Source organism: Rhopalosiphum padi, chromosome 2 (genome assembly GCF_020882245.1).
Source record: "Rhopalosiphum padi isolate XX-2018 chromosome 2, ASM2088224v1, whole genome shotgun sequence".
Lineage (NCBI taxonomy): Eukaryota > Metazoa > Arthropoda > Insecta > Hemiptera > Aphididae > Rhopalosiphum > Rhopalosiphum padi.
Window position 1 is genome coordinate 81,249,744 of NC_083598.1, and position 19,290 is coordinate 81,269,033.

At 28.3% G+C, this 19,290-nt stretch overlaps 3 protein-coding genes and 1 long non-coding RNA gene across 8 annotated transcripts; 2 read left to right on the plus strand and 2 right to left on the minus strand.

Moving 5' to 3' along the window:
* Nucleotides 1–55: 55 nt before the first annotated feature.
* LOC132922324 (UPF0547 protein C16orf87 homolog) lies at nt 56–9,678 on the minus strand. The gene is made up of 4 exons (XM_060985792.1): nt 9,333–9,678; nt 2,261–2,436; nt 1,906–2,145; nt 56–1,142 (listed from the first exon to the last, which is right to left on the minus strand). The coding sequence occupies exons 1-4, from the start codon at nt 9,451–9,453 to the stop codon at nt 903–905; spliced, it is 777 nt and encodes a 258-aa protein (XP_060841775.1). The 5' UTR covers nt 9,454–9,678; the 3' UTR covers nt 56–902.
* LOC132922319 (protein arginine N-methyltransferase 5-like) lies at nt 2,430–7,664 on the plus strand. Of its 3 annotated transcripts, XM_060985781.1 has the most exons (3): nt 2,430–2,758; nt 2,837–2,919; nt 5,713–7,664. In XM_060985781.1, the coding sequence occupies exons 2-3, from the start codon at nt 2,897–2,899 to the stop codon at nt 7,484–7,486; spliced, it is 1,797 nt and encodes a 598-aa protein (XP_060841764.1). In that variant the 5' UTR covers nt 2,430–2,758; nt 2,837–2,896; the 3' UTR covers nt 7,487–7,664. The 3 variants fall into 3 exon arrangements, with proteins under 3 accessions (XP_060841764.1, XP_060841763.1, XP_060841765.1); XM_060985780.1 differs by having other exon boundaries at nt 2,430–2,919; XM_060985782.1 differs by lacking the exons at nt 2,430–2,758; nt 2,837–2,919 and adding an exon at nt 4,248–4,901.
* On the minus strand, nt 7,471–9,326 carry LOC132922325 (uncharacterized). The gene is made up of 2 exons (XR_009661005.1): nt 8,633–9,326; nt 7,471–8,004 (listed from the first exon to the last, which is right to left on the minus strand). It is a non-coding gene; the product is annotated as an uncharacterized LOC132922325 (long non-coding RNA).
* On the plus strand, nt 8,082–16,804 carry LOC132922321 (cell-death-related nuclease 7-like). Of its 3 annotated transcripts, none has more exons than XM_060985785.1 (8): nt 8,082–8,412; nt 11,239–11,419; nt 14,002–14,176; nt 14,889–15,132; nt 15,211–15,414; nt 15,622–15,727; nt 15,800–15,944; nt 16,027–16,804. In XM_060985785.1, the coding sequence occupies exons 2-8, from the start codon at nt 11,313–11,315 to the stop codon at nt 16,129–16,131; spliced, it is 1,086 nt and encodes a 361-aa protein (XP_060841768.1). In that variant the 5' UTR covers nt 8,082–8,412; nt 11,239–11,312; the 3' UTR covers nt 16,132–16,804. The 3 variants fall into 3 exon arrangements, with proteins under 3 accessions (XP_060841768.1, XP_060841769.1, XP_060841770.1); XM_060985786.1 differs by having other exon boundaries at nt 11,243–11,419; XM_060985787.1 differs by lacking the exon at nt 11,239–11,419.
* The last annotated feature ends 2,486 nt before the right edge of the window (nt 16,805–19,290 follow it).

Below are 19,290 nucleotides of genomic sequence, written 5' to 3' on the forward strand. Positions count from 1 at the left end.
TAAAAAAAAATAAAAACAAAGGTTATTATTCAAATTATAATAATAACACTGTATCTTTAACTTCATAAAATTGAAACATATAATTATACTCAGTTCTTTCATTTGTAAATTTATCTTCAATTAACAACGCCAATCAACACAATATTGATTTACAAAAAAATCATGACACGTTAATAATATAAATTAAAAATATTATGAATATAATAATAATAATGAAAAAAAAATGATGCCATAATTTAAGTCTTAATAAAATTAAAATACATTGACAAATATTAAGAAAGTGTTTTACAATATTATCTTGATTAAAATACAAATAATATAAAATAAAAATTAAACACTAATTCGAACACATACTTTTTTCAAAATATAATATTTACAAATCAATATATTGTATGAGAATAAAAGTAATAAATCTTATTCATAATTTTTATTAGATAACTGAATGAAGATATCAAATAGTATAATGGATAAAATACCCTTTCAAAATCACTTATACAGACATAAAGAAATATTTAACTTTACATTTAACAGGAATTCTCAAAATAAATAATTGCTTATTGAATAATTGGAAATGCATGGCACATTTTATTTAAAAATATACATTAAATAATAAAAATTAACTAGGAACAAATCGTTCCTGTTTCAATAAAAGTATTTTAGGAAGAAATATTTACTTACTTTTATAAATCAATCATTCAGAATTTCAAACTGCAATTAATAATAAAATATATCTAGCAAACATTTTTAAATTAGAATCTAATTTTGAAATTTTGATTATTTTATTAAAATACATCTCACTTGAAATTTTACCTATTCGAAAATTTTAACTATTCAAAATTAAATGTTTTTGAATATCTTATAATTAGTATACTAAAAAGTAATAAGTCTTGAAATCATTTGCTTCACGGCCTCCAAGAAGTTAACATTAACTTTTCATTCAATTCAGATAGAATGATAGCACATACTTTTGCTTTTTCATTCTTCATAATAGTATGATATATTTTATCTTCTGGATCTTGTACAACTTTTGTTTTATAATTTTGTTTTAAAGATGCTACACCTTTTTTAGGCTGTGATATCTGTACACCTCGGCGACCTTGATAATTATCTTTTTGTTTTGCATTTGGTTTTTCAGTACGTTTCTGTAAAAATATTTAAATTAAAGATGTATAATATTACTTTTTAGTATTAATAAATAGAATTTAATTTTTTTTTTTAATATAATATTATGAATTTAAAATATATTAAATGATAGATTTAGAAGTAGGGCATAGCATTTAATACTATAACAAACATTCAGGTCATTACAAAAATATTATAAAAAAAAATTTTTTCAGATAATAGTTGTTGAATAATTTATTTTTTTAATAAAGGAAATTCCAAAAATGTACAGTAGAGCATTTAAACACTAAAAGTATACTAACGTATCACAAAAAAAAAAAAATGTAAAAGTATTTTGAATTTTTGCATTAAAAAGCATATTTTAAATAAATGTTAAAAATAGGTACCTACAAAATAACACTGACTAAGTAATAAAAATATTATAATTTTTATAATTGACTTGCATTTTTAGAATTATGTATATATATATAATCAATAATTATGTAATTCTTAATGTTTGACAACAATTTAATTTCTTTAGGTATGATAAAAAATATTGTTGATAATAAAGTATTTAATTCTTATGGTAAAATTAATACTTTACTTATCTAAAAACATAACTATGTATGAAACCTATGATATGTATCTAATAAAATTAATATTATCTTTAAAAATAAATTAGTCAATTAGAAATTTAACACTTGTCAAATTCAAAATTATTTAAAACATAAAAATCAACTAATATTAAGGTATATTAAGTTGGATAAAATTTAGATATATTTTTTTAGAGAGGAATCTACTTACCCGAGTTTTACGTATGAATGCAGAAGCATCGTAATAGTTAGGTTTTTCACGGCGTACACGTTCAGTTCTACGGCGGCCGTCTGAACGTGTAGTCGAAGAGGTTGTAACATCCTTGGATTCTTGAACTGACACGACCGTCGCCGCTGCCACCTTGGTAGGGGCAACTTTGGGGGTAATGTCTTTTTTGGACAGGTAAAATGAATGCTTGCATTTGGTACAAGTCTTCACAGCAACTGGGTACTAAAATTAAAAACTAATGACAATGGTGAAGGAAAACAAACATTTTACAGCGATAGTAGCACAGCGACCTACAAAGCTATCCATCGCGGGTTTAAATTAAATTTTTTAATGTTACCTGTAAGCCACAACCGGGGCAAATTTTTTTCACGGAAACTTTTTTGTGTTTTAACATGTATTGATCTTTATATGTGAATTTGACGGTGGAAAAATGACCGGCCGGCTCCGGTGTACTTGTGGCACGGTATGTCAGCAACGACGATCCGGCATCACCATTGACGGTTTGTGTGAAATCTAAAAAGTCGGTCGACGATTATATTAATGAAAAAATAAAGAAAATAACAAAAAAAAGTTGATTTATTGCCATTTTAAATCAAAAAGGACGACGTCTGTCGTCTAATCTAAACGCTGTTGGCGACCTCTGGTGGACAAAACGTCAATCATCAAGATCCATATTCAATAACCCATAATTCCCCTATTCCTACTTCATAGTTATCGGTTATCACTGTATATTGTCTTTGGCTGATCATCACGTTGGCAACACTCAAAAAATTACACAGTCTACCCGGTTATCAGTTATAATATCACTGATAATTACACTATCACAGTTTTCCCGGTATGAAATTTGAATTATATAATGTTAAATGTTTGATTTTGATGAGAAAAATTTAATTAGAAATTGAAAATTTTTAAGTTCACATTTTACAACACGCCCAACCAATGAGGAACAACCATGATGACAAAATAATATAATATGCAAGGTTGTAATTATCGCAGGTATTTATTTATTTATTTTTTTATTTATGTATAAATGTATAATAAATGGGTTTTAAACCCTTTAACAATAAGTAATGCATTGTGAGTACAGTTCAGCTATCTTATAATATATTTTGAATACAATCCAAAAAAAAGAAAAGAAATGATAAAATCAGTAGTACTTATGGTAATAGTTAACACCTAAATAATGAATAATTATATAAATGTAAAAATCATTAATTAACAATGAAGTTAAAAAAAAAAAAACCAAGTGGTATTACATGTTTTATATTTTCTTGTATATGAAATCATGTTCAAAATGTCAAGAGTATTATTCGCTAATGCACAATAGTACGATACGTGGATACGTTAAGTGATTATAGGTATAGTAAATAAGTAAATTAGTAAATACACAAATGTCTAATAATATATATAATAAATTATGAACATCAGATGTTCACTTTTGATTACGTTATTTATTTAATTTGAGTGGACTATTTGGGTTTCAATTAACACGACTGATCAAAAAATCAATTTGCCGTGATCACTTCGAGGACTAAATTTTGTTTTATGTTTTCTAACCTATATAATATTGAATACATATTATACAGTAATATACTAATATGACTGTTGGCCTTCAAGAGAACGAGGTTTTTCAATAATAACTATTAACTATCACATCAAGGTAGCATGAAAAAAAAATACTCGTAAGGCAACAGAATATCTGGTGATCGTGAGACCCCCCCCCCCCCTCACGGGCAAACCGAAACTCGAAATTTCCTGGACGTCGTCTAAATAAAACGATGTAAGTACTCTGGAAAATGAATTGACGTTTGATGGATAGATCTGCGTTTCTCAACCAGGGAGTCGCGATAACTTCGACTAAGGATCGCGTAGATCAAAAATAATAAAACGCTGATTTACAAAATGTGCCTTTTTATTTAAAACTTTTATTGGACAAAAAAAATTCTTAAAATAATAATAATAAAATTAGCTAATGGAAATCCCAACGATCCGAGACATAACATTCAAACTTGATAAGCTTAAATTACTAGACATGGTATTTATCATGACTTGACATGACATTAATTTATTTTGAATTTGAATTCTGTCACTGATGACTGTTGTAATACAATTCGTATAATTGCAATTTCGATGTTTACAACACAGCTCAATGCATATGATCATAGCATAAAGCCTACAGATCTATATTCTCTAATCTTCAATCTTTATAGATCTCAGTATTGCATATTTATTATATATTATACTGTATTTTTATATGTATTATACTATTTATACTCAATGGTAATGATCTTAGTAATCGTACCCTACGTCCTTAGTATCTACTTTTTATTATTGCTCAATAGCCAATGATCATGCCCTAGGATATAAATATTAAATAATAAATATAATATAAATAAATATAAAGCCGCGTCCAGACCAAAGAAATATTTGTCGAAAACACATGTTTTCGACAATGTTTCCGATTTCCGCTCATAAGTGGTAACATAAGTATTTGTCGACGTCTCGACGACTATCTAATATCTATGTCAGAATTTCGGAAATAAATGTTGCTAACAACTGACAAGTTTTTTTTAGTGTGGACGCTGCTTAAATCTGTGTCACATGTTCAAACTGTCGTGTGGGTTCGACGACTGCCGAACTTATGCGATCTATATCGTTCATTTTATGCACTTTGTCGGGTTTTATACACTAACACCTGTCACTTATCAGTTATTATGTTTTACTTCTACTATAAAACTATTACAGTATAGACAGTATGAGTATTGTACTAATACTGCTAATTTGGTATTGATGTAGTTCGATAACTCCGACTCGTGTACTGTGTAGAATATTGTAGATGGCAAATGCACTGACTACTAAGCACACGTGTGTTTTCTCGAACTTCGACGACCGACAAGTGGCAACCATAGTTAATTTACCGAGAATATAAAAATATTAACTTTTTAAGTGACTTGATATTTCTTATCAATTTCATGAATGTAAGTATCTTTGAACGACAAGTATACAAGGATAGATTCTCATTTTGACTACATCGAAATTAATTAATTTATTAGCATTTTATGGGGGGGGGGGAGGGAAACAATACTTTCAGCATTAAGACATAATTACAAAATAAATATTCTATCATATTTTCAGTATCTACCTATGCATTATAAATTTAAAATTTATTAAATTAGTCTTAGTTAAAAATGTTATAAAAACCTGTGGTTATTTGTTTTGATCAATAATAAATATGGGAGTGGGACAGACTTGTTTTTTGAAGATTATAATATCATAATAATTATTTTATTTTTGATAATTGATTGGCATTTCAATGGGTATTTATATACTATAAATTCTAATATATATAGGTAGGTAAATTGTATGGTTTATTATGATTAACATGAAATTTATTCTAGCCAAACAGTTTGTAGTTTCATTTTTCACACTTCATATTACATTAAATGTTACATATTTATAAATTATGATCCATAGATTCTTCATAATATTATTGAATATATCTCAAATAAATGAAATTATAAAAAGCACTGACTTAAAATTTTTTTATTTTGTAAAACGTGTTCTTTCTCCATAGATGTCATGCTCATTACTGCCTTGCTTATTGTTCTTTAAATATTGTAATGTATTAAAATCAAAAAATGAAAAAGAAATGTTTAAATAACTTCATAGTTAAAATATGTTAAACATCTAATTGAAAAATTATATTTTAATGCATAATAAACCTTTTATTTTTATTGGTATGTGTTGTTTAATAATTTAATTTAATTTAGCTATTTATATTGTTTATAGGATGAATAATAACAGTATGGCCAATATAGACAGATTTTCATTAATAACATCATACATTCCTGTTGACTTGGCGTTTGATTTCATCTCTAAAACTGACATACAACAGTGTTTAGAATACCTTACAGCATGGTACTGTAAAATGGGCTGTATCCAATTATTTGACAATGAGAAAATTTTAAGTCTTGATACAATACTAAATAAAGATTTACTTCAAAAAGTAATAGCAAAATTGCCAACAGTGGATTGTGATGATTATAAACTTCAAAATGACATGGAAAATCAATTTAATCAAAAGCTTAGTATGTTGTATAATTTCAATATTAAAAAGTTTTTAATTGATTTTAAATTACAAAACAATTCTGCTAATTTGGCTCGAATGGTTTGTAAATATTCAAATAAACCTATTATGTTTTATTTTAATTTACCAACATTAGAAAATGCTTGGGACTCTTGGAATACTTTTAGGAACATGACTGGTTATAGTTTACAAATTGGCATAGTTTTATACCTTACCAAATACGTACCAACTCGTGATGAGATAAGTCGATGGGTTGGTGAACCCATATCTGCTTTATCTATAAGTACAAATCTTTTCAATTTAAACAAAAAAGGATATCCAGTACTTAATGAAGAACATGAAGTTATTTTGAAAATAGCAATACAACAAAAATGGACAATAATTTTATCAGGCGAACCACTACCAAATATGAGGGATTATTTTTATTATATAATATTTGTTTCTAAGAATATTAATATCCCATCTCCAATATTAGAGTGTGATGATCTTCTACAACTACCTTTACAACCACTCAGAGATAATCTTATGTCTTGTGTGTATCATGTATTTGAACAAGATCCAGTTAAATATACGCAATACCAAAAAGCTATACATTTAGCAATCATAGACAAAAAGGTAAAAAATATTGTTATAGCTGTTATTGGTGCTGGTCGAGGTCCTCTAGTTAAAGCCAGTCTGAGAGCTGCAGATATAGCAGCCGTAAATGTTAAAATATATGCAGTTGAAAAAAATGAAAATGCCATACCGACACTTCTTATGTATCAAAAAAACATTTGGGGTAAATCTGTTGATGTAGTTTTTAGTGATGGACGAGAATGGGATCCACCTGAAAAGTGTGATATAATGGTGTCTGAACTCCTGGGATCATTTGGTGATAATGAATTGTCACCAGAATGCCTAGATGGAGCTCAGAAGTGTTTGAAAGACGATGGTATTAGTATACCTTGTGAATATTCATCCTATTTAAGGCCTCTAATGTCACATAAACTTTTTAGTCAGACCATAAGAAATAAAGCCATCGATGAGTCATGCTTATCAAATTCGAAAGATGCTGCATTTGAACAGTCGTACATTGTTTTACAGCCCAATAGCTACAAGCCGACCAAAACCAAAAAATTATTTACATTTCATCACCCCAAAAAAACATTAGAAAGCAATGCTCGGTATAAATGCCTTGATTTTGAAATAACTTCTAACATGCAATTGCATGGTTTTAGTGGCTATTTTGATGCAGTATTGTATAAAAATATTACAATAAGTATAGAACCATTAACTGAGAGTATTGGCATGTTCAGTTGGTTCCCTGTTTATTTTCCAATCAAGGATACAATGCTTGTTAAATCGGGTAATGTTATATCTGTTCATTTTTGGCGGTGTTGTGACGAATATAAAGTATGGTATGAATGGTGTGTATCTTCTCCAAACCAAACACCTATCTATAATTGCCAAGGAAAATCAAATTCTATAAGACTGTAATTTATTAAATATTTAATTTTTATAATTTTTGTATATCATTGACTGATGTTATCTTTTAAATTTTAATAGTCGTTTGTTGCTATATACCTATGTTGAACATGTGTTAATTAAGTTCAAACATAAATACATGATTACCTAATATAGTTATTCAATAAATATTTTAAACTAATTATTAAAATATTAAATATTCTTTGTATACAAATTATTATTAAGTAACTATAAACTGACTATAAAAGAAATTGATGGCACAATAGTAAAAAAAAAAAAGAAGAAACTAATATTTAAAATAAATTCCCATTAAGAACACTAGCTTTTTAGTAAATTTTTTAAAGCTTTAACAAATTTTATATTTCATTTTTTGTTTTCAATTATGCTGACTGCTCAGTGACTTATGTTAGTTGTTAGGTGATAACAATGTACAAGTATTTGAATAATTCCATAGTGATTTTGAAATAGTTTGGCACTCCAACTACTTGGCTGCGTCGAAAATCAGTATCCCCTGAGCGCCTGAGAAAAATCTATAATTCGAAGAAAACATTAATTTATCGTTTGATAAATTGATAATGGTATGAGAGACAGCGGGAGACACTACATTTTCTGTGGGTACTCTAAATTAATTTCAACAAATTTTAAATTTAACTTTAAGTAAAAAGTAATAAAAAGATTTAAAACAAGTAGGTACCTATCTATATATTTTTTACATAACCTTAAACCTGAGCACATATCTGTTATGTGATAAGTAAAATCATGAATATAACAAAGGACATGGTTTTAGACGGTAATTTTCAGATAATAAAGAACTAAAGGAGGGAATCTTAGATAGGGGTAGTTGAGATTTCATGAAATCAAAACTATGTAAACAGTTAGTATTGTTGATACATACATTTTGAACATTTTGTCGTCTTAATACTCTACACAGTACACAGGTAGGTTGTTATTTCTACTTAATTTTAAATAAAAGGTTATGTTTAGTTTACAGGTATTTCTCTAGAGGTTTTATTTTTAAGAATAATCTGATTGCGTAGATAGGCGATAGACAAATAATATCTATTTATTTTTATAAGAAACTTAAATCAATATTGCAATTTTGTAAAAACATTTTAAAAATGTCTTAATTTAAAAAATGATTCATTCCAAATTACTTACTTATCCGTTGTAATCAGTGATCAAATATACTTATATTTTTTCATTCATTCCTGTAGGTATATATCTCATCAAAAACACTCCGTGTAAAAACATCGTTAAGTAAAAATAATCACTTAAATTACAAAAGTTGTGATATTAAAAATTGGCTAAGTAATTTCATAAATTCATTAATATAGAAGTACCTATTTATAACTGTTTGTATTTAATGTACCTTGTGTATTTATTAGGTGCAAATAATATTTTACTTAGCTTGGCGGTTATTAGAAAGATGTATTTAAATAGATGTATTGTTCTGTAGTTTAACAATAATAAAAATGATGCGTATAGTTATGTAGAAATCGAGACATAGTGCATTTGGTTTCTTAGCTGTAGAGACATAAATAATAGTAACTGTGCCAAGTTAAGTAAAATATTATTTGCACCAAATAAATACACAAGGTACATTAAATACAAACACGTTATAAATACTTCAATATTAATGAATTTATGAAATTACTTAGCCAAATTTTAATATCACAACTTTTGTAATTTAAGTGATTTTTTTTACTTAGCGATGTTTTTATACGGAGTGTTTTTGATGAAATATCACTCATTTTTTTAATTACAATTTTGGATATAGTTAATTCTTATCAGACGGTGATGAAATGTATTTGTTCGGGAGAGGGGAGGTATATTATTATATAATTAAAGTTTTAATTACACTCTGATTTACGATTTTCCGTAGATAGAATGCGAGATTTAAGAAGAGCTACTCTTCTGTCTTTGTATTTAATCGCTGTTTCACGTTTTTGAATTTTTTTTTTATAAGCATTGGACACCATGTTACGTTATTAACTTTCGCACAGTTTAAAATGCACAAAATTGCGATTTATTCACCGCAAAACGCCCTCGTTTCAATTATATCAACAAACACCGTTGCAAACACACGAAACGCACAACGAAATAATAGTTATTACTTATTAATTATAAGTCATAAACACAAAACACGAAGCAGATCTGAGACAAAGGAGAACTTTTGAACTTTTCGTTTAACATTTACACTCATACACAAAAGACAAAATCAACGTGAGCCCGTTGCATGGAGGGGGAAATTCGGGCGGCCAGATATTTCATCGTTGTGCCGTGACGACCGATTACGCAACAAGTGATTGCAACATTTGCAACCGACGCGTGGAAAGGGAAAATGGGCCAGCACAAACACATACTAAGTGAAATTGTTGAAAAAAATAGCGTTTTGCTAAATAATTATGCCAATACTTTTGCATATAACTAAATGAAATTTTCACAGAATCATCTACACACCAATCTGAGCTGTTCGTGAAAGTTTCAAGTCAATTGGTTCATTAGTTTAGGCTACAGGGTTTCCGACATGATTTTCGTAAAATAACATTGGTTAAATACAAGTTGGTTCCTCATGTAATACACCGTCGTCGAGCGCTGGTTTCGAAAGTAGACTTTCGGGCAATGTAGGCAAAATTATACATTGCCGGACTGTATATAGAATTGCCCATGACTACTATAAGTTATTCTGATATATTAGGAGCATGTTGCATGTACAATTTATTTAACATTGCCGGAGGGTTTAACAACCTCAAGATGGTCTTTTCAAAATTTAAGATCAAAAAAATTATTTAAAGGCCGACTGACGACTGTCCAATATTTTATATATTGTTACATTAATGTTTCATCACCAAATGCAAATGACGTCCAACTAGGGCTAGAACTGAAAAAATTGAATATAGGCTGTAGTCTGTAATATTATAAAAAAGCTGGTTGCAACTTGCGTCAATTTTGCTGCATCACAAATCACTAAGTTTTATGCGCAGTAGTGTACATAATTCGTATTTGTTGCTCTCCTAAATAAGCTCAACTCATAACTGAGGGTCTGTGGCATTATTATAACCATGGTCTTGACAATTTTGAACGTCTAAATATTGTAATTTTTTTAATACGTCATAAACACAATTCTGTGAGACATATTTCTTTAATTCGAAAAAAATAAGATACCTAATAAGATAATAATTAAAAACTAGGAAAAAATAATAATATGTGGCTCATTATGGGCCCTTGCCAAAAAATAAATTTAGGCCCTTTGGCAAGATTTCGCCCTGCCTGTCCTGTTACCTATATTAGTTGCGGTACCGGTTTAAGCCAATGCCCAATACAATTTTATTATTTAAAGCTATTTTTTTAATTTTAAGTGATAAAAGCAACAATGCAACATTGACCGTCGAGACGTCGACCAATAAGTTCATAATCTAAGACAATATTATATGGACATTTATAAATTACGTATACCGTATACGTAATAAATGTATTTGCAATATTTTTACCCGAATGAATAGACATGGTCATATAAAACTTATACAATAAATTTAAATTTAACAAAATCTTCTTATTTAATTCTATGAAAAACAATTTTTTTTTTAATTATGAAATTCCGTAATATAGAAATTTCATTGTAATTGTAAATTGTTGACATTTATTATGTTAGATAAGAACGTAAGATTTTGTTAATTATAGATATAATATTATATAACCTACTATAACATATATTAGTACTGTGTTTAAACTTATTCTATTTTTATAAAATGTTTATATAAAAGGAAGGCATACAATTGGTGGTCTTATTGTTGAAGTCACCAGTGTGGCAGTTTTGAAATAATTGTCTAGTTACAAGATGGAACGAGCATTTTCGATATTTATGGTCGTTTCGATGACCGTCATTGTGGTGGCATTAGGCGATCGACTACAATGTAAAGACCCGAATGGACAACCGGTAGACTGGTAAATAAAACCGATTACGTTTTTAAATATTATAGTTAGTATAATAGGGGTTGAAGTGAGGGGACACAGGGGGACTCAGTTGCTCAGTAATAAGTTCCTCTACCTCTAGATAATGCTGATTAAAAAACATCCCCTAACAAATTATTCGTAAAGTATGCCGGAACGCTTCAATTATAACTAAATATTAGTTAATATATTTTTTTTTTTTGTCATATTTATTTTTATTTGTACAATCTGTATAAAATATATTTACAATAAGCACAATAGATGTATATATATAGAAAGGTCGAGGTTGACTTGATTGAAGGAACTATTCAGTAATAGCAATTCATGGCATGGATATTAGTTAATATAACTCAGAATTTCAATTTCATTGAGATTAAATCGTAGTTTTTATTTTTTATATATTATATTATTAGCATATGGCATCAGCATAATATAAAATACATAAATAATCAAAAGACATGTAAAAATAAAGCTGAATAAATAGGTATGTAAGCAAATAAATAAGTAAATTATTTTTTATGAAATCGTGTTATTCAATGTTAAAGCAAACATTTACTAATGAAAATACAATTTATGTTCATATTTAAATATTTATAATTGTTTTTTTTTTAAATAGCTCTTTATAAAATAATGTAAAATTGAGTTTTATATATTCACATATTAACCTATATATATATAGATAAAGTGTGAATGTGTAATTTTTTAAGCTTGCTTAGCCTACCATGCGTAGAATTTGAATTTTTTGTACAATTTAAAGCAATAAAAATACAACATTTTCATGATATAAATATTTTTTGTCTGATTAATTAAGTTTTCTTAAAAGACAATCAATACTTACAACTTAATATAATGAGAAAAAATATTCTCTTTCAAAATATTAAATTCGTACAAAACATAAATTATTCTTAAAAATGTAAAATTATTTGTTGTTTACATTTTTCACGAAATAAACTACAAATTCGAATATTATTCAGGAATAAAAATGAGATGAGTATACCACTGTTTAATGTTTATACATAACATATTACCTTTATAATTATACTGTATGCATTAGAGATTAGACATAATAATATAATACATAAAATTATATGTGGAAATATATGGAGACATTAGCCCCCCTAGAACTTTTTCCCACTTTAAGTCCTGATGTGTGTATATGGATAAATTAAATAGTTCCTTCCGTATTTAACATCGATGAAATTACATAATCTGATCTATTTTGTCAACATGATGGCGGAGAGACATTTGCATTATTCACGCGGTTAAAGTAAAAATCATTATAAATTAATACAATTGTGCTATACTATCAATATGTATATATCAGTGGCGACTCGTGCATATGTGCGATGGTGCGGTCGCCGCACTCCCTACAAAAATTAACAATTAAATATATTTTTATTTTTTAATAATTATTAAATAATTAATTAATAAATAATTATATATTATGCAACGCTGCGGCTTGTGCGACATTTAGAATCGCACATAAAAATACCGGTTTCCCGTATAAACTATAGGTATATAATATTAATATACAAGTAATAATATCGATGGCGCGGCGGCTATAGAAGCTTATGATGTGCGGTGAATTTTGTCGCTCAAATCGGACGGCAACGACGCGCGACGTGTTTAATTTTGTATTATTATTTTATCATTTTAATTTTTTGTATGATGTATAATAGTTCTTAAATTTTTTCATCGCACTCCTGTGCTAAACTACTACGAGCCGCCAGTTGCCACTGGTATATATATAGTATATATCCCTTATCCTATATATATCCTATTATCCCTTCTTGAGTATGCCTCAGTACTATGGGACCCCTGTACGGCAGTGGATTCATCTCTTATAGAACGTGTCCAAAGAAGATTTTTAAGCTCATCAGCGTTTATTCTGAAAATTAATCATCCACCTCACGACTACCATCCAGTTATGCAAAAACTAGGTCTTGTCTCTTTAGCTGATAGAAGAGTTGAGGCTAACTTACTCTTTTTACACAAACTAATTGATGGATCTATTGATACTCCTTCCCTACTCGCACAAGTTGGTTTTAAAGTTCCTTCCCGTCAAACTAGGTCATCCACTCCCTTCGCTATTACTTCACACAATACCAATTACGGCAGAAACCAGCCAATTGATAGGATGATATCCTATTATTATTAGATATCAATGAATATTGTATTATTACTATTATGTACCTAAAAATGTAAATATTTATGTCTCACTATATATTATATCATGTGTTTGTATTATTACTATTGTCTCCATAAAATTTCTATTTGTAAAGTTTGGTAACTGTAACACCCACGACCCACTTAGGTTAAATTTATATATTTTTGTACATTATATTGGGCTCACGACCCGTAATAAATAAATAATAATAATATACAATATACATTAAACATTAGTAAAAATTATATAATATATATAATATATGTTTTGCCTACACAAAACCTCAATTATGCAAACACTAACAAGTCTTAACTAATAAAATATATTACGAACTTAATTACTTATTAATTATTACACTCATATATTATTCATTAATTTTCGAACTTTTATTTTAATTTGTTAAAAATAGGTTTACGGCTATCAAGTTGCCAAACCTCATGTCAAATTTGTCCGATGGGACCGTTTACGTCTATATGGACGCGAAGAACCCGGAGTGGACTTACTTTACAGGGATCATAACCGAAAAGTCAGCAATCGGACACACGATATCGCAGATGTACACGACCACTAAAACTTTTAACGAGGTAATTTTCTTAGCAATACAGTAATAAATATTATATTATTTTCATCTATCTATACGTTTATTGAATTAACTTTCGTAATTACGTGAACCAATAATAACTTAAGTACCTACAAAGTTTAAGAGGATTTGACCATCATTATCATAATAGATAATTATAATTGAATTTTAGTATTAGAAAAACACCATTTATTATAACTGTCAATATGTTTATATTTTCAAAATATTACTCAATTATCTCAATTAGTGAATTATATTTTATTATAGAGTTTGCGATCAAACTTTATACTTTCAGAAAATTAATCAGAATTTCAATGATACAACTCTATACCTAGGTATAGAATACTTTTTAAATATATTTTTCAGGAGACAATGAGACAAGGTTCTTGAGTCAATAAAATTTTACTACTTTGCAGTTTCCGAAATTTTTTTAGGATTATTCACTTTGTATCACCATTATTACTTTATGTTTGTATAATGAGTAAACCTACTCTAGAGTTTTCAGTCAATATATTATACGAACGTTTAGATTTGAGGAGAATACCTACGTCAACTGTCTGCAAGTGTCACCATCCTTTTCATTTGATTATTATGTCTTGAATTGTATCAATTACACGTTTCAGTCACCCCCGAAACCTAAAGCTATAGATACTTGTAGATTTCGATTATATACAATATAAATTATAGCTATACCAATACATCCGTATATTTTGTAGTCGATAATGTGGATCGTATACAACGATGAACCGACTAACGGTCCAGTAACATTAACGAAGGGTCACTCCAAAGGTACTGTGGTAGCCGACAACAGTTCGGGTTTATGGCTAGTGCACAGCGTGCCCTTATTCCCACAGTTACCTTACCAAAACAACAATTCGTATACGTATCCCAAAACCGGTGTAAAATACGGCCAAAGTTTTCTGTGCATGTCCATGATGGCTGACGAACTGGATAAAGTAGGTGAGTATCTAAACACATCTATCATAACATGTTTGGACGGTGACTGAGTATTAATTAATTATTTTATCGATCCTGCAGGCAATCAGTTAATCAAAAACGAGGTGTTGGTATACGGCAGTCACTTCGGAGGTGATCTGAAATCCACGTACCCGGGTTTGTACAACGCCACTCTGCCGCACAAAACTCCAAAAGTGAAAAAATATGAAGTGAGGTTACAGCCTCTTCGCTCTGCCGAGGGCGTAGAGTTCTTGTCCATTGCTAAGAGCAGGCACTATGGAAAAGGTAAACTTTGCACGTATTTATATGAGCTACTTATTATGTTACAATGTAGGTATTTAAAAATCAAAACACATTATTGACATATTTATATACGAAATAAAAATACTATAATCGGAATATCAGTCAGTAGTAATAATGATTTTCTTGTATTTAAATAAAATTGTTTATTTCATCATACAACTGTAAGTTATTATCTGTTAATTGTTGTAGATTTATATGAAGACTTAATCACACAGATGGCACAGTCAAATGTATACACAGAGACTTGGTTGAATTCGCCTGGTTCCTTAAATTCGTCATGTTCTGGTCACTACAAGTAAGTTGATGTAGAAATAATGCACTAAGTACATAGTTAGATTAATTTTGCCTTAATAATAATGGTTTTAAGGACTATGAACATTGAGTCGCTGGCCATGAAGAACATTAAAGGGTTGAATAATGTATGGTACAAGTCATCCTTGGATCATTCCAAATGGGTTGTGACTGGGAAGAGTTCTGTACACTGGACTTGCATTGGTGACATAAATCGAGCTGTATGCTTATATCTTAAATAATATACTATAAAAAATAAAAATACATCAGTATTATTTAACATTCAAATGTTCATGGTTTTAGGAACACCAGGAGATACGTGGAGGTGGAACAGTATGCATAAAATTAATGCCTGTATGGAATCAATATAAACAACTAGTATCAAGTATTGAAAAATGTAAATCCTAGTGCTATAATTATGTGGATCTTTTTTAAGTATTACTATTATTAAAAATGTCAATGTTATGTATTTAATTTTTTAAGTATGTACTTGTTCAAAGTTTCTACACTTAATGTAGATAATAGTTATGACTAAAGTTATTTTAAAAAATTAAGTTTTATAAAATATTATGTGTAGGTTCATGATATAGCACAGTGGTGACCAACCTTTTTATACCAAGGGCCATAAAAAAATTTTAAAAATGTTCGGCGGGCTTAGAATTTAAACTTTTTCTTTAAATTGAATGTTATACATATTTTATTTTAGGCACATCTTAATATAGGTATACTAACAAATGTAATTTTTTATTTTATATTGTTTGTTGTAAAATTAAATATATATATTAAGTATAAATGTATGTAATTGATGAAAATACAATAAGAAATATTTTACAAATGTTACATTTTTAAAATATATATTTTTTTTAATTTTAATTACTTTGATGTGCTGGATTTGGCCCACGGCCGTACTTGGTCACCACTGATATACTAATAATAGTTATGTGTTCGTTTACAATTTCACTTAAATTAATAATTTTGTGTTTAAAGTGTTCACACTTAAGAAATGTCTTAGTTTTAAGAACAATTAATTCCAAATTACGTGTCAATGTACTTTGTAATAAATGTATTACTGATACATAAATTTTCATATATTAATATTGAAAAATAATATTAAACAAATATTTTTTTAATTAATTAATAATATACAATGAACATAATTTAGTATTATTATATTAAATGTGGTAAGTTATCTCACAGATATAATACAAAAGGCAATTATTTTCTGGAGATGGTAAAAATATTAAATGAGTTAGTCTTAGAGCCCAGAATGTAGAGACTATATTGTACATACTATATAGTATATAGCTACATATGACACTGTATCGTCTTAATACTCTGCACACTGCACATTATACAAGAACGTACTGAACTATTTTTGCTTTATTTACAATGAAATTGTACTTTAATTTTTTGGTCCTTCTCAAAAGTAAAATTTTATTTTAGATTCTGAGCGGAGCAAGGAACATATTATCGATTTTATAATGATTGTGCGTATGCTTTATTCTACATAATATGTGCAATAAAAAATTATATAAATAATATTTATTACCATTTTCAAAATGGATTCTACTTAATGTATGCTTTCTCTTGATCTATGTATCAATAGTTTCTTGGACTGTACATTTTTTTTTATTATTATTATTATTTTGTCCTCGTACTCAAACAGTCACATCCAAATGACTCATGTCATGACCATGACCATTTGTCATACATTTTATCTTCAGGCATTATTAATTATTATAGTATACTAATATAGTATTTATAGAAAATTGTAATCTCATAACTAATCAACTAATCAAAGATTTATGAATTAAATTAATTTTGATGAAATTGGGTGTATTAAAAATGTATGGTATTATTGGCTGAAGTCTGCCACTTCATATTCAATGGCTAATACATTTTTACCATTTTTAACTGAAATACACGCTGCTCATATTAAAACTTGCGTCTTGAGGTGTAGTTTAATACCTGTATACTTCAAAAATTATTGGATTAAAATTGAAAAAAAATTCAAATGTTGATAGCCAACTTTATCAATATTTTTTATTAAGTGGCAACTATGTATTTTTAAAAAATAATGGAAATCCTTTGTCCGATCCTCAAAGTTTTTTAGTTCAAAAAAATGAAATTGTTTAGTTAAAATATTAAATTAAATTTATAAAAATATGTTATAACTTACTACCTATACAACATATTTTTGATAAAAAATAACAAGATAAAAATCTTAAACTGTTAAAGATCTTAAAATAATCTTAGACTAATAAACTTAACTAATTCGGTCTTGTACAATAGAGATTAATTATATCATATGAAAAATGTTGGGTTGGATTAAGGTTTTTGCCACTCATAGGCTGAAATAAATTTACCACCTATAAAAAAAAAAGCTATTTCGTTTCGACCGTTAAAATTTGCCGCCCTAGGCTTTAGCCTAAATAGCCTAAGCGGTAATACGGCCCTGTGTTTCAGTCTTACAAGTACGTAATATACCAAATGTACGCTCAGCAGATCACGTTTAGCTCCGTCAGTTTAAAAATTAGAGTGAATCGACCTATTATGAAACTTGATGGTAAGAAAATAATCTGTGTTTGTATGTTGGTTTTTTACGATAGTTCAATTTTTTAGCAAGTTATGCGTATATAACATAGCATAAATTAAAAATGATCATATAACTCACTTAAAAACTTAATAATCGTAAAAAAACAACATACAAACACAGATAATGTTCTTACCATCCATCAAATTTCATTATAGATCGATTCATTCTAATTTTTAAACTGACGGAGCTAAACGTGATCTGCTTAGCGTACATTTGCTATATTACGTACTTGTAAGACGGAGACAACACATGCGGGTGTTGCGGTCTTTTAAATGCTATTTATAAAATATACTATAATACTACATACAAATATATAAGGCGGTCCACTTTGTATAGAAAAGCGGCCAACTCGACCATAATAGCCTTAAAAATGTCTAATAAGTTCCTTATAATTTTAACTTTTAAACTTTATCTTTCATCAGAAATTAAAGCGTACCATATTTTAAATATTTATAATTGAGTACAATTAAATGTCATTCATTCAATTTAACCAAATTTAACTAACATGTTAGTAGTTAATTATAATTTTACGAGAATATTATGAAAAAAAAAACAAATTCAATATTATTTATAATCCTTTAATAATGAAAAAAAGTAGAAATGTGTCGTATATGTAAGATCTAGTAAATTTTTTTCAAAAAAAAATAATCAAAATATGTTCATAACTTTGGATGTAAATTTCAAGTTAAGAAATTTTGGTTTAGTTGCCAACTACACCTTGCCACCTTGGTAGCCAACTTCAGCTACAGTGTTGAAAAAACATTGTTATTTTATATTATTTTAGCATGTATTTCAGTGGCGTATTTATGGTGGAGGGAGATATGGAAGATAAATTCCCTCCGAAACATTTTTTTTTTTTTTTGAAGACGGGGTTTAAACAGTGCAGTTGTTACTTATAACTTTGTTATCCTGTGGGCTGTAGGCAGTAGCGTATGTAGACTGTAAAGCGGGCATTTGAAAATGGGGGCATC